General features: G+C 54.9%; 2 protein-coding genes across 3 annotated transcripts; one reads left to right on the forward strand and one right to left on the reverse strand.

Annotated features, from left to right (window-relative positions):
• Positions 1–720: 720 nt before the first annotated feature.
• Positions 721–7,341, forward strand: LOC148656990 (uncharacterized). The gene is made up of 3 exons (XM_088644407.1): positions 721–1,285; positions 1,333–2,072; positions 7,201–7,341. The coding sequence occupies exons 1-3, from the start codon at positions 721–723 to the stop codon at positions 7,306–7,308; spliced, it is 1,413 nt and encodes a 470-aa protein (XP_088500533.1). The 3' UTR covers positions 7,309–7,341.
• A 4,501-nt stretch (positions 7,342–11,842) lies between these two features.
• On the reverse strand, positions 11,843–27,414 carry LOC148656991 (uncharacterized). Of its 2 annotated transcripts, none has more exons than XM_088644273.1 (13): positions 27,265–27,414; positions 24,423–24,545; positions 23,041–23,202; positions 22,070–22,159; positions 21,854–21,972; positions 21,261–21,312; positions 20,551–20,640; positions 19,951–20,017; positions 19,371–19,500; positions 18,517–18,550; positions 15,313–17,926; positions 12,527–13,162; positions 11,843–11,964 (listed from the first exon to the last, which is right to left on the reverse strand). In XM_088644273.1, exons 1-13 carry the CDS (start codon positions 27,292–27,294, stop codon positions 11,855–11,857), a joined length of 4,257 nt encoding a protein of 1,418 aa, XP_088500399.1. In that variant the 5' UTR covers positions 27,295–27,414; the 3' UTR covers positions 11,843–11,854. The 2 variants fall into 2 exon arrangements, with proteins under 2 accessions (XP_088500399.1, XP_088500398.1); XM_088644272.1 differs by having other exon boundaries at positions 12,527–13,192.
• Positions 27,415–27,750: the final 336 nt, after the last annotated feature.

Here is a 27,750-nt window from a genome sequence, read left to right on the forward strand (position 1 = left end):
AGCGGAGAGGAAGGGCAGTAATTGTGGCGAATCTGCGCACACTACACCTCATCACTTCGCCGTGAATTTAATATTTAATATGGTAAATGGGGGGAGGGGGGTGTTACCGGTTATTGGGGAAGAGCTCGGAAACATCAAAATAATTAGGCGGGAAACAGCCTCAACAACCTTTATTTTCTCAGCTCAGGGTATTGAAGTACAGGATTAAACAGCGCACTCGTATGACAGAGTTCAGTATGAACAGATTACAATCGGCGATGTTTTGAATGCAGTATTAAAACTGATTAAAAACAATGGTGCTGTCAGAGTGAGAGCAAGGCTGGCGATGATCAATACTGAGATGAGCCTGTGTGTCTCCCAGGTGGGGCCGCTGCTGCAGGAGGGGGCTGTGTCTGCAGGTGGGGCTGAACTACAGTGGGGGGGGGGAATAGTCATTTGCAAGTGAATCAGAGTTGTAATTAAACACCTGAAGAATGCTCTATCTATATAGATCTATAGATGTGATCTATCTAGAATATAATATACAGTCTACAGTCCAGCTAGAATATACACTCACTGTGATCTATCTAGAATATAATATACAGTGGTCAAGGAGGCGGGGGTCCTGGTGTGGGACGTCATCTACAAGGCGGTGGACATTGTGAAGCACCTGCAGGCCAGCGCCAGTGTCGTCCGCGGAGGTGCACCCCCTGAACCCCCCAAACCCGGAGGGCCGAGAGCATGGTGTGGGGTGTGGTCTGCAGGGCCGTGGAGACGCTGCAGCTCCTGCAGGCAGAGGCGCAGGAGGACGCAGTGACCTTTGACCTCCCCTGCCTCCTGGACACCCCCGAGCCCCCCACCTCCAGCCAGGCCCCGCGCTGCCGGTCGGTGGAGAGCCAGGCCTGCGCCGACAGCTCGGCCTGCAGGCTCCTGGGCGGCTCGGGAGAGCGTTCGGAGGAGGAGGCGGAGCTCGGCAGCCTGGCCCAGGAGATCGTGGGCGTCATCCTGCGGAGCGTCGCCGAGGAGACGCAGGAGGAAGAAGCTCTGCAGCTGGAGCTCCAGGCGTCTGCCCCCGACAGCCGGTCGCCGCCAGCTCCCGCGCCCGGAGAGGGGAGAGCGGTGAGTCCGGCGCCTACCGGCCGCTGTCCGGAGTCCGACCCCTCCTCTTCCTCTCGCTCTTTGCCTGAGGAAGACGCGTCGGAGCTCAGCCTCCAGACCCGGGAGCTGGTGAGCGCCGTCTTCCAGGGGATCCAGTCCCAGCTGGCCAAGGAGGAGCTGCAGAGGGCCGGCTCCGGGCGGGGAGATCGTGGCGTCCGCGCTGGCCAGGCTGGAGGAGCGCCCCCCCTGTCTGAGTCCCTGTCCCCATCCGAGTCTCCGTCCCAGTTCAGCATCCGCACGTCGTCAGCGGAGCAGCTCTCTGGACTCGCTGGCCGGCGCCCCGGCAGGGACAGGCCCGCTCCGCCCCCGACCCGCAGCGCGTGGTCAGCCGGATCCTGCGGGCGGTGCGGGCCGCGCGCGGGGGGCGGGCCCCGCTGACCGTGGAGCAGCTGTCCACCACCATCACAGACGTCCTGTTCTCCAGCCTGTGCCCGGACAGCCCGCCGGCCAGCGTCCCCGTCTCGCCCTCCGCCACCTCCCTCCGCAGCGCCGCGGGTACCGGCCTGCTCCCGGAGCCGCCGGTGGCCAGGCCGGCGGGAGAGCCGGGAGAGCCGGGCCGCGGGCGCTGCAGGAGGATCTCCCCAGAGCCCTGCGTGCCCGCCCTCGCCCCGCCCCGCGCCCCCGTGCTCTCGGAGCCCGGCGCCCGGCTGCTGCGCGGCGTGCTGGAGAAGTTCGTCGGGAAGCTGCTGGCGCAGTGCCTGGGCTTCCCCGCGGCGCTGTCCCGCCAGCTGGACCTGGTGTGGCAGAGCGGCTCCAAGGACGCGTTGCGGGAGCCGCTGGGCTCTGGCCGGCCCGAGACCGTCTCCGCCGCCAGGACCGCCGTGGTGCAGCAGGTTTGCCAGTTCTTCCTGTCCGAGGACGAGTCTCCGCTCAGCTCGGCCAGCAGCTCCAAGACCTCGGTCTGCTCCTTCGACAGCGACAACACCCCAGCCATGGTAGGTACTCTGGCGGCAGTGCGGATGTGCGTTAGCGGAGCTTCCCTCCAGGACTCTCCCGGCAACAGAGAGGTGCGTGCCCTTGTCTTGCTGGAGGCCGGCGCCCCTCTCCCGCAGGCAGTGTCCAGGCCGTCCGGAAACAGGAGTGCGGCGCCCTGCAGTCATGGCCAGAAGCTCTCGCGGCTCCAGCAGGCCGCCGGTACGGCCGTCATCCGCGCAAGCTCCGTAGCCGATCTGCTGATCCTGTCGTTGGGTCCCGGGATCACCAATGGCCAGAACGGACTCGCTGATCGCCCAACTTCATCCTCCTCCTCCTCAGGCCTGTCAAACATCGTGGAGGACATCATCACTGGGCTGCTCCGGACAGTGGCCCCGGCGTACTTTTTTTTTCTTATAAAATATACTTTATTCGGAAAAAAAAAAACACATCTCAAAAGGAAAACATCTCACACAATAACACTCCACAAGTTAAAACAACGGCGGAACGGCGGTGATTGTCCGTTATCAATCCATGCAAGGGTGGGCGGATTTGCGCTATTATGAGTGTCCCTCCAAACCCTACCACTTGCTGTAACCCATTAATCCCTGTACAGGGTCCATAGGCCTTTCCAGCGCTCCTTTGCCGTGGGGAAACCCCATTTAGCAACGTCGCGCTTCATCCTCCTCCTGAGGTCCGCCAGGATCCTCTCCTCCAGCTCCCTCGCTCCCCACTCGATGTTGTGCCGGATGAGATTGTTCCTCGCGTCCCACAGGCCTTTCTTTGTGAGGGACAGCAGCAGCCACATCAGGAACTGCGTCCCCCTGTCCAGTCCGGTAGGTGCCAGCCCCAGCAGAATGTACTGGTAGCTGAGCACCGCACCCGTCGCCAGGAGTTGCATGGTGTTGTCCATTCTGCCCCACACCGCCTTGGCGAAGGGGCAGCTCCAGAACACGTGCTCCTGAGTCTCCTCGACGAAACACGTGTCCCGGGGGCAATGCGGATTCCTGGTAAGCGAGTGTCTGTAGAGGACCTCTCTGGTAGCCAGTCTCTTGTGTACGGCCATCCAGTTGAGGTCCTTCAGTTCGTTGTCCAGTTCTTTGGGCTGCGTCCTTTCCCAGACTTGTCTGGGAACTCGCAGCCTTTCGTCGGCGACCAGATGCCCCCTCACCTCTTTGTACAGAGCTCTGTGGTTGGTGCAGAGCTCTGGCTGTCTCGTGGCCTCGTACCTCCTGCTCCACTTGACAGCGTGGGTGTAGAACTTTGGTCGCCTCTCTGCCTTGGGCCCAGTGTTTGACCACTGGACCAAGTGCCTCATCGGGATGGAGAGCCACAGCCTGACAAAGTACTGGTACTTGTGGCCGATGGGCTCCCGCAGCGCCCGACAGAGTTTGCAGTAAAAGATGCAGTCGAGTTTCAGGGGGAAATGTGGGACATCTCGACCCCCTTCCTCGACCGGCTGACACATCCGGTTTCTCGTGATGTACTCGTACCTGCCGCCCCAGACGAAGCAGAAGATCATCCCTTGCAGCGCTCGTCTGAGTCTGGCCGGCAGCGGGTACACCACCGCCAGGTAAACCAAAGCCGGCAGGACGTCTGCTTTCAACACCATCACTTTCCCTGTGTAGGACAGCGACCGCGTTTTCCACAGACCCAGCTTCGCGTTCACCTTGGCGATCCTCTCAGTCCAGTTGTTGGTCTCGTTGTCCTGGCTCTGGAAGGAAACCCCCAGTATTCTGAGGGGCTCCGTGCAGAGCTCGAGACCCTCCGGCGCCGTCGTCCTGTGCTTCCAGGGTCCGAAGAACTTCAGTTTGCTCTTTCGGCGGTTGAGCTTCGACCCCGAGGCTCTGGAGTATTGCTCCATGACCTGCAGGGCCCTCCTCAACCCCCTGTCCGACCTCAGGAACAGCATCGTGTCGTCGGCGTACTGGGAGATCTTCAGGGTTTCCCCCGCGCCTCCCGGTATCTCCAGGCCGTCGATGACGGGGTCCCGTCTCACCGCCTCTGCTAAGGGCTCTGTGAAGAGAACATAGAGAAGGGGTGAAAGGGGGCAGCCCTGTCGTACTCCGGATTCCTGGGGAATGAAATCCCCCAGGTTTCCGTTCACGTTCACTCTGCTGCCCACGTCAGAGTACAGAATCTGAATCCAGCGGCTGAAACTCTCTCCGAAACCGAAGCGTTCCAGCACCCTGAACAGATAGCTGTGGTTCACTCTGTCGAAGGCTTTCTCCTGGTCCAGGCTGACCACCATCATGGGCACGTTCCGGTCCTCGGCCCAGGCGATGGCGTCTCTGGTCAGCTGGAGGTTCCAGCTGACGGATCGCCCCTCCACCCCACACGTCTGGTCGCTGTGGATGATGTGGGGGAGGGCGGTTCTCAGTCTGCCGGTCAGGAGCTTGGACAGGATCTTTACGTCCACGCAGAGCATCGTGATCGGCCTCCAGTTTTTGAGGTCGGCGGCGTCTCCTCCCTTGAAGAGCAGGGAGATGACGCCCTCCCTCATGGTGTCTCCGAGTTTCCCCCGGCGGAAGATCTCCTGCGCCACTTCCACCAGATCTGCCGCCAGGGTGTCCCAGAAGCAGGTGTAGAATTCCTTGGGGAGTCCGTCCGGCCCCGGCACCTTGCCATTCTCCATGGACAAGAGCGCCGCCTTCAGCTCCTCGGCCGTGATCGGACCCTCCAAGTCCTCCCTCACCTCCTCCGGTACTCGTGCCGTCAGCCCCTCCAGAAAAGCATCGCCTGCCTCCACCTCCGTCTGCTTTTCTGAAAAGAGCTCCGTGTAGAAAGCGGTGGCCGCCTCTACTTTGTCGCTCTCGTCCAGCAGCTGCTGGAGAGCTGGACAGGCCCCCCAGCCTGCTCTGTGTGTTCCAGTTACCTCAGACAGCGCCAGGACAGGCCCAGGAGGAGCGTCCCGGGGACACGCCTGTGGGTAAGTCCTGTCCAGAGCCGCAGCCCAGCCTGACTGCGTCCCTGACTCCACACTCGGGCAGGAGGGGGCTTCCTACCTCCAGAGTCACGGGCAGGAGACTGGGGCCGGTGTGCAGCTTTGATCGAGGCTCCTGGGATTGATTCGGCTCGTTTGATGTCAGCTGATAACGCGCCTGTCAGGCTCTCAAAGGCCCACGCTTGAGGGGTCAGGCCCGGCTGCCCAGGTTTAGAGCACCAGTCTCCAGGCAGCCCCCCTCTCCACTCTTCTCAGATCTGTGAGGCGATTCCAGGGTGCGGGTGGCGGGGGGGGGGGGGGAGTTTTTGAGGCACCCTTTGTGCACATGCCACATGGAATGTCCTGGGGGGCGAGGTCTGGGGTGTCTTGTGAGCACAGCCTGCCTGTTTCTCCTGGGGGGTCAAATCTGGGGTGTCCTGTGAGCACAGTCTGTCTGTTTCTCCTGGGGGGTCAAATCTGGGGTGTCCTGTGAGCGCAGCCTGAACCCAGAACCCAGGATTTGAGAGAGACGTAAAAAATCCAGATTAAAAAACAACGGTCGTCTGTTTTGTCTTTCAGGTCGTGTGGAAGCCCCTGTGCTGTTGACACGTGCGAGACAATATTCGGACCCCCCGAATCAGAAAAACTGAAACAGGTTCCGCTCTCAAATAACACTATAAAAAGAAGAATTTTACTTTGCTATTCCTCTGGTCCCGGTTCCATTCTCCTGGGATAACATCTGTGACTCCTGGAAAACTAGCCATCCAGGAGATGTACGAGAAAGATATAACTGGCCCTTTGGCAATAGTGTTACTCTAGGGGGGTGGAATATGCCCCCATATGATGAGGAACGTAAGACAGGGAATGTTCTGAATTTAAAGTAAGCATTTAGAAGAAGTACATGTACTTATACAGTTACTTGTAATCATAATGCTACCCTGCGGATACTTAACTACTCATCCTCCTAATGAAGAGAGATATACCAGAAGGGGAAGATTCTGGGGCAGTGCCGCCCCGCTCGTCTCTGGAGCCGGATCAACAGTGGCGTCGCCCCGGCGGTCAGACCCGCCCGCCCGCATGGCGACGGGGCACAAGCGATCGCGGCTGCAGGCGGCCTTCCCGTCTCCCCCCGGGACCACACTCCCGGAGAAACGGGCAGTCTGGAGGAGGAATTTCTAAGAGGGGGCAAAAGATTCAATTCCCTGTAAGGAATCCTGAGGAGCAGAAAAAACTTGGAATTCCTTCCTGAGATCCTTGCGCTTGCTGCCTTCAGCGGGAAGGGAGACGGGATTCAGCTGCAGAGCACGGGAGGTCCACTCTGCCCTCAGGATGCGACAGTGCGGACTGTGTCGTTTTAGCAGACTGTAGACTCCACTTAGTCGAATATTCAGTCGACTCGACTGCCGATTTAAAAAGCACAGCTTTGGTTGTGAAAGTTTGTTCCTCTTGGATGTGAAGTAAAATCCACTCTGCACCCCTCTGGCCCGACACTGCTCCTGCAACACAAAACACACGAGTTATTCTTCCTCGGAAACATGGGGCGCAGCTTCCCTGTCGACAGCGGAGTCTAACTCCCTGGACTGGCTGTGAAAGCGAACAGAGACAGTCCGTGGCCAGCAGCTGGCCGGTCTCCCAGAAGCATGCGAGACGCGCAGGATCTTGTGTTTGTGCGTTTCTACTGGGCACTGAGGCCGCACAGCTCTGTCGGACATCACGCACAGCTGCACAACGCAAAACAATAACTAAAACCTGAAGAAACGCACACAGGGACGCTGGGATCGCATCTTGTTTGTGCATCAGAGATAAAGAGTGTTCTAAAACCAGTCCCAGTCCCAGTCGTGCTCAGACCTGCAGTGTCCGACTGTTCTGGACACAGAGGACACAGAGTTAACTCTTGAAAGACACGGCAGGCTGTATAACTGCTGCACTCTGCAGGTGTCCATGCTGTGGTGTATGAAAGGAGCTTGTCAATTCAACAGTTCCCTCCCCTGCCTGAATTAACAGAGCCTGACAGCTGTTCTGCTGTTCAGTGAACTCATCCAATTGGCCAGCCCCTCCCTGATGAGCAAACCAAATTCACCCAGTTTACCACATTTGCATTGCAAACACAGCCTGAGACACTAAGACTGACAAGGTGCCAACAGAATCACAACCTAGGGCCGAACACAAACAAGCCACTTCCCCTAACAGCGTGACTGACTTCTTTTCCTCTGTTCTGTCTCCTGCAGGAAACCAGGGAACAAGCGTCTCCAGGCATTTCACTCACAGGCCACAGGACAACGAGCTGGGTCTGGGTGGAACAAGCAGCATACGGGCCTCTTGTTCGTAATGTTTAATGTTACTGACAATAAACACACCTCACTGGGGCAGACTGTTTGGAAAGCGTCTTTGTACTAGGGGCAGCCCATCGAGGAACTTTAAACCAAGTCTGTGGATACAGTTGTATGTTTTCCAAAGCTTAAAGTTCAGAGGTGCAAAGTTGCACTGTAAAGTGCTGGACGTCTATAATACACAATTGATGGACTCCTGTATAAATGACTCTCTTCACAGCAAAATTAATTGCTTGTCCTTTATAAAATGAAAATCTGGTAATTCAACAAGTGATTTAACCTTAAAATAAGGTTTTCAATCATAATTGATTAATAATCAAGATGTAGTGTTAGTGGTAAAGTGAACAGAAGGCTGGAGAAATTCTTGTTGCGCACTCCTCCGCCATCATCCACCCCAGAAATCACACAGCACACTCCTCCGCTGTCACTCCCCCAGAAGTCACACAGCACACTCCTCCCCCAGAAATCACACAGCACACTCCTCCACTGAAGAAGCCCACTGAACCCACAATTTTTTCTGTTGCTGATCGGTACAACACAGGCACACTTGCACTTCCTTCAAGACATTGCAGCATTGTTTCCTGACTGAGATGGATGTGCTTCGGGCTCACTTCACGTAGACTTCAGAGGAGGACAGTGACTGAAGAGAAGCACCTCGAACCCGTCACCCTTCAGTACATGGCCCCGATCACTCCTCCACACCCTGCCCCAAGAGCTGCAGTCACAGAACGGTACAGTAAGCAGACAGGAGGGGGCTGGAGCAGAAGCCACACAGGAAGCACGCTCCTAAAAGGCCGTGGGAACAGGACGAGGTAATGTGATGTCGAGAGTCGAGCGCTAAACCACAGGCGCAGGAGAGAAGACACAGAACATGCCGGTGCACCGGGAATACAAGAATGATCCAGACATGGTGTGGATCAAAGGTAAGCTGTCTGATACAATCTGGCCCCCACACAACTAATTATTGAATGAATCTGTGATTAACTACAGCAGAAGTGAGTTTACAGCATTAGTGAGAGTAACTGGGGACAGAGGAGGAGGGGCTTAAACAAGTAGGCTTCAAGGTAGACTCGTCACACCCACTCTTGGCCAGCACACAGAACCAGTCTTTTTGAGTTCAAGTATAACGATTGGTGAAATGAAAAGGCGTTTCTCCAACTCAAATTGTGAGGTCATGAAGGGTATCCAGGCATTCAATCCATCCAGCAGGAGGTTTTCGAATGAGGAGGCTCTTCTCTTATTGGCAAACGCATATGGAGCAGATGTTGAGGATCTCAGACATGAGCTGGAGAGCACTGGACAAGGAAAAAAGCGGGAAAGACCATCCAGCCAGTCTGAGGGAATTTCTGAACTTTGTGGATCCATACAAAGAGGTTGTTTTTTTAGCTGTTCCGGTGATGGAAAGTAGCTGTGGTATTGCCGGTCAGCAGCGCAACATGTGAACGGAGATCGTCAGCCCCTCAGCTAGTGAAGAATCACCTGCACTCCACCGTGACCGAGAACAGATGAACAAGTACAGCAGTTCTCAGCCTCGAGTCTAAACGTGCAAAAGCTCGTCGCACTCAGAGCTCTTGCAGTCACAAACTGTTTTCCCTCCTACCGTCCGGTAAACGGTACCGAAGCATTCGGTCCAGGTCCAACAGACTACAGAACAGCTTCTACCTCCAGGCAATAAGACTGCTAAATAGCCAACCTGCAGCTCCTTAGCAAATCACCTGTAATGGCTACATGGACACACAATTCTCACTATATGCAGCATAACTGCACTACATGTATATATTGCACACACCATGGACACATAGCAGCTCTACTCACTTTGAGTTTTATTCCATTTCAAAAATGTAACCTCAATTTTGTGATTTTTGTGAGCTCGCAGAAAAAGACATTTCATTGCCAGCAACTACTGCTGCACGCCGTACTGTTGTGCATTTGATAAATAAACTTTGATTTGATTTTGATTTCCAGTCAGTCACGGGAAACCTGGTTCACCTCGCCATTGAGATGTTATTGCAACATGACACGACACTGCAAAATGAATTGCGTTTCCAGCATTATATTCGGGACTTTGTTATCTGCTTGGAGGATTTGTCTCCCTTAGTCTTTTGTGAATAGAAGCAATTGACCGGTCTGTGCCTTTTTGGCTACTGCTGACTGATCTCTAGTGAAAACACGAGCTCCTGACCCTGGGTGGGCCGGTGGTCTGTGACCAAAACCAAACCCTTCATGATGAGATTTCTTTTTTCAAAGCCAATGATGTGTTTTGTGCCATCTTTCTGTATGACGCATCAAAAACAACTTTTGCTGTTACGCAACAACTCAACTATTTTGTCACTAAACTCAAAGCTAAAATTCAATGCACAGCAGGTGTGGTAAACACACACGACATCAGACGGGCTCACCTCCTATCGGGTGACCTCTCTCTGCGTTAGGTGGGGGCTGTACCCTGTGTGCGGCCGCAGGTTTCTCCACACGTCCCGGACCCGAAACACCCGACACGACGGGGCTACAACCCGCCGGAGGAGCCGCTGAGCCTCGGCCGAGCCCCGCTCTTCCTCCTGCCCGTCTCGCCGAGGCGGACTTGAACAGATTCTGTTACTCGAAGAAGGAGACGCGACAGTCCCGGTCCAAGCTCAGGGGGGCCACTCGCCGTCTCTTCCAGTTGATGTTTATTTGGGTTTCATCAACGAACAGTCCTCCCCTCCGCAGGCAGTCGTCCCTCCCGGTCTCGTCTCTGATCCGCTCTTCGAAACGAGCGGAGCTTTTCTTCAAATCTGCGGTTATCGGCCGCTGGGCTCGTGCGCGACACTCCGCTGGTTTAAAAAAAAAACGAGCCCAGAAAATCCGGCACGAGCAACACTTCAGGTTTCGCCCCCCCCTCTGCTCAACTCCCGAGGACACGCTGGAAGCCCCGCCTCCCCGCAGCTGCCATTGGCTGAACCAGCTCGTCACTCCAAAACAACACAGCCAGTGAGGTGCCTGGAGCGCTGCGACTGACAGACAAATGGGTTAAGAAAATAGGTGACCTTAATCCCTCCCACTTTGATTCAGTTCACACTCCATGATTAATGTGATGTGTGTGCACTTCGGGGACGTGGGTGTGATAACATTCAAAATACATAGATGTGTAGACCATTTTCTATCAAGAAGTTAATTTATACATGTAAATATATAAATGTCACACCCGAAGAAGACTCCACAGCCGAAACGTTGTCTCCTTTCTTCACTTTTCAGCATGGAACAAACCTTTAACTTGTTCCTTTGCAGCCTACACATGCTGACGCAGCTATCTACTTGAACTACATATGCAGATCCAATATCATACTGCTTTTTCATAACAGATGTTTGTGATGAGTGCCTGTCACACTGAAGGACTGTCACATTTAGCAAACCTGTCGGATCACACAACCAGCTGTGTTAATTCTGTAACCAGAATTCCTAAAACCACAAGACCCTGCTGGGCCCAGAGAAGAGCCCCCTCAGCCAGCTGGTCCTGAGGCTCACTGACACCAACCTGCCTCACGCCAGCACAGCTAAAACAGCATGAATCAGTCAACCAAATCACAACACAAGCCAAACAACACTACCCCTCTCACTGGGACTCACACACAAACATAACAACAACTGGAATGCTATAGAACCCTTAGCAATACACACTAGATGAGCACTTAACCAGGCAAAGAGAAACCTGAAGAAGGCTCCACGGCCGAAACGTTGTGTTCTCTTTCTTCTTTTTTTCAGCATTGATAAAACCTATTACTTGTTCCAAAGAGAAACAGAGTAAACTTGTTTACTTGTACATTGTCTACTGTTTGTTTGTATATTGTCTTGATGCACTGTCTGCACTTTGTGTTTTTACACTTGTTTAAACATTCGAGAGACTTTCTGTAAACTCACACAGGACTGGGAGAGAGAGGGTCACCCCCATTCTTACACACACGCAGGACTGGGGAGACAGGGTCACCCCCTTATTAATACACACACTGGACTGGGGAGCCACACACAGAGCACAGCGCTTAAAGAGCCATGCGCAAACAGCACAGATACCCCGATTTAGGACTCAAAGTCACGTAACGATAAAACCCAGTTAGAAACGTCATGGTTCTTCACTCTCAGAAGTGCAAACTATGTGTTAAGTAGTTAAACACCTCCTTCTCCCCCTCAGACTGTACAGAGCACTCACACACACACTCACAATTACACACACACTTATCACTCACACACAGGCACTCACACACACTCATCACACACACTCATCACACACACTCATCACACACACACTCGCTCATACTACACACATGCACACTTATCACTCACACACAGGCACTCACACACACTCATCACACACACTCACACTCTTATCACTCACACACTCATCACTCACACACTCATCACTCACACACTCATCACTCACACACTCATCACTCACACACTCATCACTCACACACACACACACTCATCACTCATCACTCATCACTCATCACTCATCACTCATCACTCATCACTCATCACTCACACACAGATGGACACGTTTACAATCCTGTGATGCAACTGACTACTTTATCTCCTGCGCCACGCGTGGTCTGAAGCAGCATGCCCGGCCTAGGCATGCTGCCAGAATGTTAAAGCCCCGCCGGACACGCCTGAGCAGGGCTTCCCCACGACCTGAAAGACAAAACAGACGACGGTTATTGTTCTTAGATCTGGATTTTTACGTCTCTCTCAAATCCTGGGTTCTGGGTTCAGGAGTGCTCACAGGACACCCCAGATCTCACCCCCCAGGAGAAACAGACAGACTGTGCTCACAGGACACCCCAGATCTCACCCCCCAGGATAAACAGGCAGGCTGTGCTCACAGGACACCCCAGACCTCACCTCCCAGGACATTCCATGTGGCATGTGCACAAACAGTGCCCCAAAAACTCCCCCCCCCCCCCCGCCACCCGCACCCTGGAATCGCCTCACAGATCTGAGAAGAGTGGAGAGGGGGGCTGCCTGGAGACTGGTGCTCTAAACCTGGGCAGCCGGGCCTGACCCCTCAAGCGTGGGCCTTTGAGAGCCTGACAGGCGCGTTATCAGCTGACATCAAACGAGCCGAATCAATCCCAGGAGCCTCGATCAAAGCTGCACGCCAGCCCCAGTCTCCTGCCCGTGACTCTGGAGGTAGGAAGTCCCCTCCTGCCCGAGTGTGGAGTCAGGCTGGGCTGCGGCTCTGGACAGGACTCACCCACAGGCGTGTCCCCGGGACGCTCCTCCTGGGCCTCCACGGCGGTCCTGGTGTGGGCGGCGGCGCTGACGGCTTCTCTGGCGCCTGCGGTGGGGGGGCGGCGGGCCCTGGTCCGGGCGGAGACCTGCAGCACCGATGCTACCAGGGCGGCGGCCATGTGGCTCAGGGCCGAGGCAGGCCTGTCCAGCTCTCCAGCAGGGCCGGCGCCGTCGGGAGGAGTGGTCGCCGGGGCCACTGTCTCGAGCAGCCCGGTGACTATGTCCTCCACGATGTAGGACAGGCCGGAGCAGGAGGAGGACGTGAAGGAGGAGGACGAGGAGGAGGAGGACGTGGAGGAGGAGGAGGACGTGGAGGAGGAGCAAACCGGGATCGGCAGGCCAGCGAGGGAGCTCGCCCGGATGACGGGCGTGCCGGCGGCCTGCTGGAGCCGGGAGAGCTCTGAGGGCGCCGCACTCCCGTCTCCCGATGGCCTGGACGCTGCCCGCGGGAGCGGGGCGCCAGCCTCCGGCGGGACGAGGGCGCGCACCTCTCCGGTGCCGGGAGAGTCCTGGAGGGAAGCTCCGGGCCGCACCGTCCGCTCCACTGTGCAGCGGCTGCGGCCCTCCGGCCTCCCTCTGGCCCCGGCGTCCGGCGCTCCTGCGGAACGAGGTGAGATGGACAGTCTATCTGGAGGTGTGACACAGGCGACCTACAGTCCAGCTAGAATATACACTCACTGTGATCTATCTAGAATATTATATACAGTCTACAGTCCAGCTAGAATATACACTCACTGTGATCTATCAAGAATATTATATACAGTCTACAGTCCAGCTAGAATATACACTCACTGTGATCTATCTAGAATATAATATATAGCCTACAGTCCAGCTAGAATATACACTCACTGTGATCTATCTAGAATATTATATACAGTCTACAGTCCTGCTAGAATATACACTCCCTGTGATCTACCTAGAATATAATATACAGTCTACAGTCCAGCTAGAATATACACTCACTGTGATCTATCTAGAACATAATATACAGTCTACAGTCCAGCTAGAATATACACTCACTGTGATCTATCTAGAATATAATATACAGTCTACAGTCCAGCTAGAATATACACTCACTGTGATCTATCTAGAATATAATATAGTCTACAGTCCAGCTAGAATATACTCACTGTGATCTATCTAGAATATAATATACAGTCTACAGTCCAGCTAGAATATACTCACTGTGATCTATCTAGAATATTATATAGTCTACAGTCCAGCTAGCATATACACTCACTGTGATCTATCTAGAATATTATATACAGTCTACAGTCCAGCTAGAATATACACTCACTGTGATCTATCTAGAATATTATATATAGTCTACAGTCCAGCTAGAATATACACTCACTGTGATCTATCTAGAATATTATATACAGTCTACAGTCCAGCTAGAATATACACTCACTGTGATCTATCTAGAATATAATATATAGCCTACAGTCCAGCTAGAATATACACTCACTGAGATCTATCTAGAATATTATATAGTCTACAGTCCAGCTAGAATATACACTCCCTGTGATCTATCTAGAATATTATATACAGTCTACAGTCCAGCTAGAATATACACTCCCTGTGATCTATCTAGAATATTATATAGTCTACAGTCCAGCTAGAATATACACTCCCTGTGATCTATCTAGAATATTATATAGTCTACAGTCCAGCTAGAATACACACTCACTGTGATCTATCTAGAATATAATATACAGTCTACAGTCCAGCTAGAATATACACTCCCTGTGATCTATCTAGAATATTATATAGTCTACAGTCCAGCTAGAATATACACTCCCTGTGATCTATCTAGAATATTATATACAGTCTACAGTCCAGCTAGAATATACACTCACTGTGATCTATCTAGAATATTATATAGTCTACAGTCCAGCTAGAATACACACTCACTGTGATCTATCTAGAATATAATATACAGTCTACAGTCCAGCTAGAATATACACTCCCTGTGATCTATCTAGAATATTATATAGTCTACAGTCCAGCTAGAATATACACTCTCTGTGATCTATCTAGAATATTATATACAGTCTACAGTCCAGCTAGAATATACACTCCCTGTGATCTATCTAGAATATTATATAGTCTACAGTCCAGCTAGAATATACACTCCCTGTGATCTATCTAGAATATAATATACAGTCTACAGTCCAGCTAGAATATACACTCACTGTGGTCTATCTAGAATATTATATAGTCTACAGTCCAGCTAGAATATACACTCCCTGTGATCTATCTAGAATATTATATACAGTCTACAGTCCAGCTAGAATATACACTCCCTGTGATCTATCTAGAATATTATATACAGTCTACAGTCCAGCTAGAACATACACTCACTGTGATCTATCTAGAATATAATATACAGTCTACAGTCCAGCTAGAATATACACTCACTGTGATCTATCTAGAATATTATATAGTCTACAGTCCAGCTAGAATATACACTCACTGTGATCTATCTAGAATATTATATACAGTCTACAGTCCAGCTAGAATATACACTCCCTGTGATCTATCTAGAATATAATATACAGTCTACAGTCCAGCTAGAATATACACTCACTGTGATCTATCTAGAATATTATATAGTCTACAGTCCAGCTAGAATATACACTCACTGTGATCTATCTAGAATATTATATAGTCTACAGTCCAGCTAGAATACACACACTGGCTGTGACTCAGAAATCCCCCTTCTCCCGCCCTCCTATAACCTCTCACCTCTCCTGTGCTGGGCGGGGGGGGTGTCCGCGGGCACCACTGCGCCCATGACCATGCTGACCAGCAGGCTGCAGAGCGCGGCCAGCACGCCGTCGTGGTGCTGGGAGTCGGGCCACACGCGTCGCTCCGCCAGCGGGGCCACCGACCCCGAGAGCTTGCGCCGGAAGGACCGCAGCCGCCCCTCCCTCTCGCTGGCCGCGGGGGCGCTCTTCCTGTCCAGCTGGCGGGACAGCGCCTCGGGGAAGCCCAGGCACTGCGCCAGCAGCTTCCCCACGAACTTCTCCAGCACGCCGCGCAGCAGCCGGGCGCCGGGCTCCGAGAGCGCGGGGGCGCGGGGCGGGGCGAGGGCGGGCGCGCTCCTGCAGGCCTCCGCGGGCGCGCCGTCCTCCGGCCGCCCGTCACGGCTGCGCTGCGGCGCGCAGGGCTCTGGGGAGATCCTCCTGCAGCGCCCGCGGCCCGGCTCTCCCGGCTCTCCCGGCGGCTCCGGGAGCAGGCCGGCACCCGCGGCGCTGCGGAGGGAGGTGGCGGAGGGCGAGACGGGGACGCTGGCGGGGGGGGCGCGCCTTGCCCGGGCCGGCGGGCTGTCCGGGCACAGGCTGGAGAACAGGACGTCTGTGATGGTGGTGGACAGCTGCTCCACGGTCAGCGGGGCCCGCCCCCCGCGCGCGGCCCGCACCGCCCGCAGGATCCGGCTGACCACGCGCTGCGGGTCGGGGGCGGAGTGGGCCTGTCCCTGCTGGGGCGCCGGCCCGGCGGTGCAGGCCGCCATCAGCTCCAGTGAGTCCGGAGAGCTGCTGTCCAGCTCCGCTGACGACGTGCGGATGCTGAACTGGGACGGAGACTCGGACGGGTACAGGGACTCAGATGTGGACATGGACAGGGCCTCCTGGCTCACATAGGCTTTCAGCCTGGCCACCACCGCCTGGACGAGCCCCCTGGACACGGCCTGGACCTCGGCCGGCTGGAGCGACCTTCCCGAGGCCAGCCGGTCGCACGCCGCCGGAGCCGCGGCGGCGGCCAGGCCCTGCAGGACGGCGGCCACGATGTCGGAGGCGAGCAGCGAGCAGCGCGAGGAGGCGGCGGGGGAGCCGGGCGGCGGCGGGGGCAGGAGCCTCTCGATGATGCGCCGGATGGGCTGGACCGTGCTCTGCTGCAGCCTCGACCTGAGGGCGTCCAGAAGGCCCCCCAGGCGCCCCGGGCCGCCGACGGCCAGGTGGGAGCGCGCGGCGCTGGCGGGGCGCGGGGCCGGCCCGGCGGGGGGGCGCTCCTCCAGCCTGGCCAGCGCGGACGCCACGATCTCCCGGGCCAGCAGGCTCTCCTCGGAGAGCCGCGCGCCCCGCCCGGAGCCGGCCCTCTGCCGCTCCTCCTTGGCCAGCTGGGACTGGATCCCCCGGAAGACGGCGCTCACCAGCTCCCGGGTCTGGAGGCTGAGCTCCGACGCGTCTTCCTCAGGCAAAGAGCGGGAGGAAGAGGAAGAGGAAGAGGAGGGGTCGGACTCCGGACAGCGGCTGTCGGGGGCAGACGCCTGGAGCTCCAGCTGCAGAGCTTCTTCCTCCTGCGTCTCCGCGGCGACGCTCCGCAGGATGACGCCCACGATCTCCTGGGCCAGGCTGCCGAGCTCCGCCTCCTCCTCCGAACGCTCTCCCGAGCCGCCCAGGAGCCTGCAGGCCGAGCTGTCGGGGCAGGACTGGCTCTCCACCGACCGGCAGCGCGGGGCCTGGCCGGAGGTGGGGGGCTCGGGGGTGTCCGGGAGGCAGGGGAGGTCAAAGGTCACTGCGTCCTCCTGCGCCTCTGCCTGCAGGAGCTGCAGCGTCTCCACGGCCCTGCAGACCACACCCCACACCATGCTCTCGGCCCTCCGGGTGAGGGACGGGCTCGGGGGGCTCGGGGGGCACCGCGGGCTCGGGGGGCTCAGGGGGCGCACCTCCGCGGACGACACGCTTTCGCTGGCGCCGGCCTGCAGGTGCTTCACAATGTCCACCGCCTGGTAGATGACGTCCCACACCAGGACCCCCGCCTCCTTGACCAGGGGCGAGGACGGGGGGCGCGGGGGGAGCGGCGGGCCGGCGGGGGACCCCGCCAGGTCCTCGCCCTCCTCGGCTCCGGAGGGGGGACCCTCCTGGGGGTCGACCTCCATCGGGGCGTCCTCCGCTGCCTCTGGGGTGGCCATGTTGCCTGGCAGGGACGCCACCGAGGGCCTGGAGGACGCCGGACTCGGGGGGGACGGGGGCGGCGCCCCGCCGCTGGCGCTGTGCGGGGGGCTGAGCTCGCAGCGGAAGCCCGGGTCGCTGGCGCTGTGCGGGGGGCCGATCTCGCAGCGGGAGCCCGAGCCGCTGGCGCTGTGCGGGGGGCCGAGCTCGCAGCGGGAGCCCGAGCCGCTGGCGCTGTGCGGGGGGCCGAGCTCGCAGCGGGAGCCCGAGCCGCTGGCGCTGTGCGGGGGGCTGAGCTCGCAGCGGGAGCCCGGGTCGCTGGCGCTGCACTGGAGCGAGGTGTCGCTGGGGCAGCCGGGCGACTCCTCGAACTCCTGGATGGCCGGGATCAGGATGTCGCTCACGGCCGTCACTACCCATCTCACGAGGCCCCCCAGGACGGGGCCCAGCCCCTCCGCGGAGACCTGCGCACAACAGACATGGCGGCTAGGGCCTTCGCCTTCCTCACCGGGGCCTTGTCCAGGCGCCCGGCCATGTCCTGCAGCCAGGCCACCGGCCCACTGCCACTGGGGGGGAAACCCCACCTCAACACGGGGAGAACATGCAAACTCCACACAGACAGGCAGCCCGGCACCGCATCGAACCCAGGACAGCTGCACCGCCTTCGTTTAGTCAAAGTGCAACACCTACAGAGATCATAACAGCAGCTGATAAAAAAAGGAGTGCACTGTTCTATCAGAAGACTTACTGTTATAAATCATACTAAACCTTGCCCTGTACTCAATTAGCTCAGGCTGCAGTCTTACAGAAACATGGAAGAAAATAAAAGGCCATTTTCAGAGCAAGCAGCACTGTGCAGCGGGGATCAGGGCTCTCCTCAGGACTAGAAGGTTGCGGGTTCAAACCCCAGGGGAGGAGCTGCTGTGCCCATGAGGTAGCCCTTCACTCGGACCTTCAGCTTCGGCCAAGTAAGTCGCTGTCATTCAGCTGAACCGAACCTGGGCTTGCAGTTAGTGACGTGTGGCAGTGCGCGGTAGGCTGGAAGAATACTCACTCTCTGTCTTAGCTGTTCTTCTATGCTTGTTTTTCTGTGAAGAGACAAGGCACAGCTGACACCAGTCATCCTGACTGAGCATTCAGACACCACGGCGGTTATCTGTGAGTGCTGACACTGATGTGGCCTCTCCACATATTCACAGCTCTGCTCTGCTCTATCCAGAATCAGTAGGGAGCTGGACAGCTTTCCAGTAAACATCTGGACACATGTAGTAAGACTCTGCACCTGCTGGAGCAGGTATCCTGTCTCTGTTTTGTTAAAGCAGACACTGATTTCATCAATTAAAAAAATCATCCCCCTGCATGCCAGTACTCCGCCATGATCATCGGGAGCTAATGGACCTACACTGATCACAAATGTGCTGATCAGATCTTTAGTCAGCAATTTTGGGTGTTTGAAGAACTCGAGATAGGAAGGTGTGTGTATAAAATTTTAGGAGCATCTTGGAAATTGCAGGTTTCTCAGTCCTGATCTTGGAGGATCCCTGTCTTTGCTGGTTTTTGTTGCAACTAGAACTGCCCACATCCACAGTGGGAGAGACACTGTATCAGGCACGCCCACAGTGGGAGAGACACTGTATCAGGCACGCCCACAGTGGGAGAGACACTGTATCAGGCACGCCCACAGTGGGAGAGACACTGTAATCAGGCACGCCCACAGTGGGGGTGACACTGTATCAGACACGCCCACAGTGGGAGTGACACTGTATCAGACACGCCCACAGTGGGAGTGACACTGTAATCAGACATGCCCACAGTGGAAGTAACACTTTATCTGACACACCCACAGTGACTCTCATGCCTGCAAGAGAAATCAAGCAACAGGGAGCCAGGATACTGGGTCAAACTCACAGGTGGGTCAGATGCGTGCTCTGAGACTTCTGGGACGGCTCTGAGGGGCAGCTCGTCTCTCCTGGGGACGAAGACGTCTCCGTTGCACGAGACGGGAGAGCCGAGGAACGATGGGTCTCTGTCTGACTCACTGCCGAGGAAGAACAGGAGAGAGTGAGCGACGTTCCTTCTCGGTTTCACTAACCCAGCACAAGTCAGAGGTCAGTAAGAACGACCTTCTGGACTTGGAACAAACCGGCACCACACATGAGCGCGAGCCCCAGGGGTCCACTGGTGCATCGGACTGGTCTTGTCCTCAGTGTCCTTAAACATCAAATCATAGGAAAAGCAAAACAGGAGGAGACCGGGGGAAATCAGCATGCAAACTATCGTAGTAATTAACCGCAATAACTACGTTCCTGAAATACCCCGAGAGTCTCTGGAGACCCCTGAGAGTCTCCAGGATACCCAAGAGATTTAGGGATACCCTGAGGGTCTCTGGGATACCCTGAGACCCCCGGGAAGCCCTGTTTTCTGGGCAGATCTCCATGGCCGTGGAGGTCAGCCAGCAGTTCCAGGAGACAGACGGGCCGAGTCTCACCTGCCTCGCTGTGGACACGGGCTTCCTCTGGGACTGCTGCCAAGCGCATGTCCTGCTTCGGCGCCTTCTGTAGCACAAGACACGCCCTGTTAGAAAGGCTCCGACACACAGGGATCATTGTGTCATAACTATCTGACGGGTGACTTCAGGACCACAGACTGACATCTGATCCAAAGGAAGAACAGACCACCTGAAGGAGCAGTGACTGTCTCATGTTGGGTCATGGGGTCAGGGGTCAGGGGTCAGGGGTAAGGGGTCAGGGGTCAGGGATTCTAACTTGGGACCCTCATGGTGATTTAGAATGGTTTAGGGATCAGAGATCAGGGGTCAATGGACAGGGATACTAAACTGGAACCCTGTCCTGGCAACTCAAAGTGGATCATGGGGTCAGGTGTTAGGGATTCTAAGCTGGGACAGTCCTAGTGACTTAGAGGTCAGAGGTCAGGGGTCAGGGGTCAGGGATTCTAAGCTGGGACCCTCCTAGTGACTCAGAGGTCAGAGCAGGATGACTGTTGCCCCTCCAGGTGAAGAGTCACCCTGCTTCTCTCTGCTGTCGACAGGCAGCTCTGCAGAAAAGCACTTCTTGTAGGGCGGCGGTACCTTCTTGTCCCAGCGCCTTTCCAGTCGCAGCTCCCTGTGGACCTCCACCTCCAGCTCCTGCAGCTGCTGACGCAGTCTCTCGCGCCAGGCCTGCGCCAAGGTCAGAGGTCAGAGGTCAGCATGCCGCCGCATTGACTCCTGCAGCCAGGAGCTCCAGAGTGATGGACACAGATTCTTAAACCAGGCTTCTCAGGAGAGCCAGCCCTGCGGCCATTACTGGTGCTAACACATGTGTCTGAAGGAGCAGGCTAAAATCATATCAAACCATCAGACTGCAGCTACACACCCCCAGTCAAGTACGACCTCCAGACTCTTTCCAAAAACAGCACAGCTAACCAGGGCAGTGGGATCTGTGCTCACGCAGACCACAGTAAGACACAGTACTGTTTGTCAGGGTGTCCACTGCACAGGAAAATGATCATTAATCTAGAACTCAAATGGTTATCACCGATACTAGTGTCTGTAAAAGGGCAGCTGGCTCAGACAAGATGTAGTCCAGACAAGACCAACATTACCCAGAAGGCAATGGGGACTTCACAGTCACCTGACCATGAATGGAACATTTAAAACCATGATCCAGAGGCATCTAGAGATGTTCGTCATCTCCCGGCTGGAGATGGAACAGGCCTGTGGGCTTGATGAATATTTACACACTGCAGTGAGGGTGAGGAGGGGTGTGGGAGGGAGTGACGCTGTCGCCTGTCTCTTACCAGCTCCGAGTAGCTGTGGGTGTTCTGGTTTTCAGTCCTGCCATTGCGGCCCCTTCAGACAGAGCACAGAGCAGGTCAGTATACGGGCCGTGAGAATGAACGGATAATATTATATACAGGTCAGCTCCATCTGTCTAGAATATAATATACAGGCCACCAGTCTAGCTAGAATATAATATACAAGTCAGAATTCTAGCTATTGCAAGCAACAAACATGGTGATTAGCGCCATCTCAGCACACAGACTTTCTCAGGGTTACAGCAGATAACCCTCAGGACCACTTGAGATCTGAACCCACAGCCCTAACCTGAGGCCCTAAGTGCTGTCCTGACCTCTCGCTCTGTCAATCTGTGTGTCCAAGCTGGGACCAGTCACCTTCCTGTTCATTACTGTCTACCTGTCTCTCAATCGATCTAGCTGTGATCTACACAACTGCCTGCATCTTTCCTTCTTGATTACTTTGGCCTGATGGTAAGTGAAGTTCCCCTGGATTGGATCTGACCCCTTCCTGTTTTCCATCAGCCCACATGTTAGCATGAGTGCACATGAGGGCCCAGTGCTCCAAGCTCCCCAGCGTCCCTCCTCCTCCTCACCTCCAGATCCGTGCGGCACTCCCGCAATCCAGTAGCCACTCCCGCAGGTGGCACACAGTTATTCCTGGTGGGATCTGTTTCTTCTCCTGCAGGACCAGGAACTTCCTCACCAGTTCCTTCTGTGAAATCCAGGGAGTCGGTCAGCAAGGCAACCCCCTACGGTTGGGAGACGACAAGACCCCGCTGTCGGCGGCTCGATCGGGCTCCCACCCCCACCTGCTCTCGCAGGAAGCTCTTCTCCCAGTCCAGCTTCACCGTGGTCAGATACTCCCGGTATTGGTTGAACTCCTTAGTGGTGCAGATCACCTTCAGAACAACACAGGAGCAGTGACAATCAGCACAGAGCGGCGACACAGCGACAGGCTCTGCGCTGAGACTACAGAGGAAGGACTATCAGTGCAGAGAGGCGACACAGCGACAGGCTCTGTGCTGAGACTATAGAGGAAGGACTATCAGTGCAAAGAGGCGACACAGCGACAGGCTCTGTGCTGAGACTACAGAGGAAGGACTATCAGTGCAGAGAGGCGACACAGCGACAGGCTCTGTGCTGAGACTACAGAGGAAGGACTATCAGTGCAGAGAGGCGACACAGCGACAGGCTCTGCGCTGAGACTATAGAGGAAGGACTATCAGTGCAGAGAGGCGACACAGCGACAGGCTCTGCGCTGAGACTACAGAGGAAGGACTATCAGTGCAGAGAGGCGACACAGCGACAGGCTCTGTGCTGAGACTACAGAGGAAGGACTATCAGTGCAGAGAGGCGACACAGCACTGACTCTGTAGAGGATGCCTGTCTATTGGGTCACGCTTCTGAATGTTGTCCTATATCAAATATCATCCTATATTGATTTTCAACTAGCTCTTCCAACTGAGCCACCACAATACACTGGATGTGACCTCTGACCTCTACTGTTGCTCACACATCAGATGAGCAGCAGGGTTAAAGGTCAGGGGCAGGTGCAGAGGCAAGGGCTTGGGTCTGGGCTCAGCAGGAGCCATTCAGGCACTCAGCCTCAGGGTTTCCAGAGGGGGCTCATGGGGCAGCCGCAGTCAGAATCAGTTCCTGGGTCACAGAGGTCACGGAGGGGCCGAGGTTGTCAGAGCCAGCATTACAGGACGGTGTGGGGAGACCCTCTCCCCTTGCCCTCCGCCTGCGTCCTCGGCCCCTGGCCTCCATCCTCACTCACCTTCTTCTGCGGCGTGAGGAGGCCCTGGCGCACGAGCAGGCGCTGCCGGTCGCGCTGGCTGAAGAACTGCTTCAGGTTGGGGTCATGCAGGCTGTTGTAGGTGCTGTGCAGCAGCCGGCCACTGGGGTCGGTCAGCACAAAATCCGCGCTGTCCTGATGCAGCTGCCGAGGGGGACAGGCGACATGTCAGCCCACAGCCACCAGGGGGCGCCAGCGCATTCGTTCAACAGCAAACTGAACTGGAGGGGAATTCCCTGCGGCTCTTGCTGGACTGTTTAATTGTACAGCGCCTTGGTGCTATATATACTAATGGTAATGATAGTCACAGGTTGTGATGCAGGATGAAGTAGGATGGTGAAGTCCCCGAGACTGGACAGAGAGGGGTGCAGAACCTCACTGAATCTCTCCTCTGCTCAACTGTGGGCTCTGACTCTCACTCCCCCTTTGGGTTTCCCACAAGGAACCTTTGCTGTACTAAAAGGGGGCTCTGTGAAAAAGCCACCATCTTGGCTCAAAACTTGGGGCCACAGGTCAGGCCTTGAGCCAAGATGGACACCTGTTCATTGAGAAAAGCTGCAGAATGAGGCACAGCCGGTCTGGGTGAGTATGTAGCACTCAGAGGGAGTGGGATTCCACACAGATCCTATCCTAACAGCTCCTTTCTCTCCATGTGGTAGTAAAACGTCCTCCAGAGTGCTAAAGGCTCACTCAGACCAGCTGTACCTCATTCTTGGAGCTGTTTCCTCAGTTCACAGGCAGCCATCTTGGCTCCAGGCCAAACCATGGCGCTCGGCTTTTGAGCCATGATGGTGGGGTCAACTTCACAGTATAATAATAATAATTCAGGTGGGGAGCTGCGTCAGCATGCGTAGGCTGCAAAGGAACAAGTAATAGGTTTATTCCATGCTGAAAAAAAGAAGAAAGAGAACACAACGTTTCGGCCAGGGAGCCTTCTTCAGGTGTGAGAGAGACAGGGCAGTAGGCAAAGGTGAAGTAGCAGGAGAACAAAGGTTGGGAGGGAGGAGGAGTGAGAGGCGGGAGCAGGGGAAAGAAAGAGAGGCCAATCAAGAGGTGTGAAGTCAGAATGGGTGCAGAGAGGTGTGAAATGAAACTTCCAATGAATGGAGAAAATTTAAAAGAACAGTAGTCTGTCGTTAAGGGAAGGGAGAATGTGTGATCCTAGCTGCAGAATAATTTTGGTTACCCGTGGAAGGTGGTACTAAGAAGAGCAGAGGGGTGAAGAATGGAACCAGTTACGTAAAGGCTTTTCTGAAGAAGAGGCGTTTGAGTCTGGAGTATACCTCTAACTCATCCCCAGCTCACAGCCGAAAGAGACAGAAGGACTGACTGCTGCGTGCTCATGTCCAGAGAGAAGCTCTTACCCTCTCGCAGAGGCTGGTGGTGTAGAAAGTGGTGCGAACTCCGGGGACGATCGGGGTCTTGGATCCCAGAGGCTGATCCAGCAGGAAGTCAGCCACCTCCGTCCCGGCGAGGGGACGGACACCCTGAGACAACACAAAGACAGCAGCTCACAACGGGGCTCGATATCATCGGTTTGTGGTGCAGCACCATCAGTTATTGGGGTGCAGCAGTACAGATCCTTCCTGGCTGAGAACTGATAGTGAAATTGTTCTTCGGGGTGGGGTGATCTGGTTCTAGGGGTGCTGACTGTTTCCTCTTTGCAGTAAATTTGCACCCATTGACACAGGAGCTGCAGGAGTGAAAGGCCCTGCTCACAGATAGACCATCTTAAACCTGCAACCTTCCCCTGAGGAGACCAGAGCCCCTGACCCTTACTACTGCGCCTCACTGAGGAAACCCAACTAGGCCTGCAGACCGGACTTAGGCAAGGAGGGGGGTTAGGGGGGTAGATTTCAGGGTGGGGTCAGGGACAGAAGTAGGGGTGGGGTTATATTTCAGGGTGGGGTCAGGGACAGGAGTACAGGTGGGGTTATATTTCAGGTTGGGGTCAGGGACAGGAGTCTGAAGGGAGTGTCACACACTGACAGGCGGAAGGAACTGAGTCTCTTTATCCTGAAGGGAGTGACCCACACTGACAGGCTGAAGGAACTGAGTCTCTTTAGTCTGAAGAGGGTGACCCACACTGACAGGCGGAAGGAACTGAGTCTCTTTATCCTGAAGGGAGTGACACACACTGACAGGCTGAAGGATCTGAGCCTCTTTAGTCTGAAGGGAGTGACCCACACTGACAGGCTGAAGGAACTGAGTCTCTTTAGTCTGAAGGGAGTGACCCACACTGACAGGCGGAAGGAACTGAGTCTCTTTATCCTGAAGGGAGTGACCCACACTGACAGGCTGAAGGAACTGAGTCTCTTTAGTCTGAAGGGAGTGACCCACACTGACAGGCTGAAGGAATGGAGTCTCTTTAGTCTCAAAGGCAGTGTCCCACACTGACAGGCTAAAGGAACTGAGTCTCTTTAGTCTGAAGGGAGTGACCCACACTGACAGGCTGAAGGAACTGAGTCTCTTTAGTCTAAAGGGACTGTCCCACACTGACAATCTGGAGAAACTGAGTCTCTTTAGTCTGAAGGGAGTGTCCCACATTGACAGGCTGAAGGAACTGAGTCTCTTTAGTCTGAAGGGAGTGTCCCACACTGACAAGCTGAAGGAACTGAGTCTCTTTAGTCTGAAAGGCAGTGTCCAACACTGACAGACTGAAGGAACGGAGTCTCTTTAGTCTGAAGGAAGTGTCCCACACTGACAGGCTGAAGGAACTGAATCTCTTTAGTCTGAAGGGAGTGTCACACAGTGTCAGGCTGAAGGAACTAAGTCTCTTTAGTCTGAAGGGAGTGTCCCACACTGACAGATTGAAGGAACTGAGTCCCTTTAGTCTGAAGGGAGTAACCCACACTGACAGGCTGAAGGAATGGAGTCTCTTTAGCCTGAAAGGCAGTGTCCCACACTGACAGGCTGAAGGAACTGAGTCTCTTTAGTCTGAAGGGAGTGACCCACACTGACAGGCTGAAGGAACTGAGTCTCTTTAGTCTGAAGGGAGTGACCCACACTGAAAGACTGAAAGAACTGTCCCTTTAGTCTGAAGGGAGTGACCCACACTGACAGGCTGAAGGAACTGAGTCTCTTTAGTCTGAAGGGAGTGTCCCACACTGACAGGCTAAAGGAACTGAGTCTCTTTAATCTGAAAGGCAGTGTCCAACACTGACAGACTGAAGGAACGGAGTCTCTTTAGTCTGAAGGGAGTGTCCCAAACTGACAGGCTGAAGGAACTGAGTCTCTTTAGTCTGAAGGGATTGCCCCACACTGACAGGCTGAAGGAACTGGGTCTCTTTAGTCTAAAGGGAGTGTCATACAGTGTCAGGCTGAAGGAACTAAGTCTCTTTAGTCTGAAGGGAGTGACCCACACTGACAGACTGAAGGAACAGTCTCTTTAGTTTGAAGGGAGTGTCCCACACTGACAAGCTGAAGGAACTGAGTCTCTTCAGTCTGAAGAGAGTGTCCCACACTGACAGGCTGAAGGAACTGAGTCTCTTTAGTCTGAAGGGAGTGACCCACACTGACAGGCTGATGGAACTGAGTCTCTTTAGTCTGAAGGGAGTGTCCCACACTGATAGACTGGAGAAACTGAGTATCAGAAGACCATGAGGAGATCTGAGACAACTCTATTCAAAGCCCTCAAAGTCACTGAAAAATTCAACCCAGCAGATTTCTTCAGAATGAACAGTAAAACACGAACTAGAGGACATATGTGGAAGAGCATTTAAAACTGAGAACAGGAGTCCCGTCTTTACACTAAGGGTGGTGGGAGTGTGGACCAAGCTGCCCTGCCATGTTGTTGAAGCCAATACCCTGACCTCTCAGGATGAGAGTCTTGGATCAATTAGCTACTAACGAGCAGGATGGGCCGTTTGTGACTTCCCCATGACTAAGAACTGGGCTGGGCACCAACCAGAAGGGAAGATGGGGGTTAAGGATGCCCATTACAGCATGTACAACTATCAGTGCTCACTGACACAGAATAAAGATTCAGATGTAATGTTCACTCATTCTTTAACTCCCTGTCAAAATTAATACATGACTCAAAGTGTACACCAGTCAAGCCAGGCACACATTAAAAATAAATCACTCCTAGTAGAAACAGGTGTACACGTACAGAATGGGTCACATTTAGATTCCAAATCCCATATTCTGAGAACAAAATCAATTCCACAGATTCATTCAATGGCTAACAGAAAAGGGCAAACTCACTTCTCTGTGTTTCACATCCCTGCTCGCCATTCTATCTCAGGAATGGGCGACATGGTGCGACTTTGCCACTCGCGGCGATCCGGTGTGACAGCTGACTGGCCTCCCTCGAGACTAACACCCGGAGCAGCGCGGGGCGGCAAGGAGACCTCTGTGACGTCATAAGGAGCGGCGGACGACGAGGCGCGTCACGCGTGAGACTTCCTCCCGCTGACCGTAATGTCCCACGTGGCGATGATGTGAAACGTGCCGTCACTTTTTTTAAATAAACACCCCAGGACATCTTTTCGATCTCAAAGTGCCGAAGCTCTTGGTTCCTTAGGACTTTCACCCCGTGCAGAGTTTGCTTTCGAGGGGCGTTCGGTTCTTAGCAAATAAAAACGAAGCCCCCCGAAACCACAGTGGTGCCAACACGAGTGGGTGTGGGCGGAAAGATATACGTCCTGCTCATGTTGCCCCCCGGCCCGCTCTGCCGCCTCTCGCCTGTTT

The sequence above is a fragment of the Lepisosteus platostomus genome, chromosome 8, assembly GCF_059453375.1.
Source record: "Lepisosteus platostomus isolate fLepPlt1 chromosome 8, fLepPlt1.hap1, whole genome shotgun sequence".
Lineage (NCBI taxonomy): Eukaryota > Metazoa > Chordata > Actinopteri > Semionotiformes > Lepisosteidae > Lepisosteus > Lepisosteus platostomus.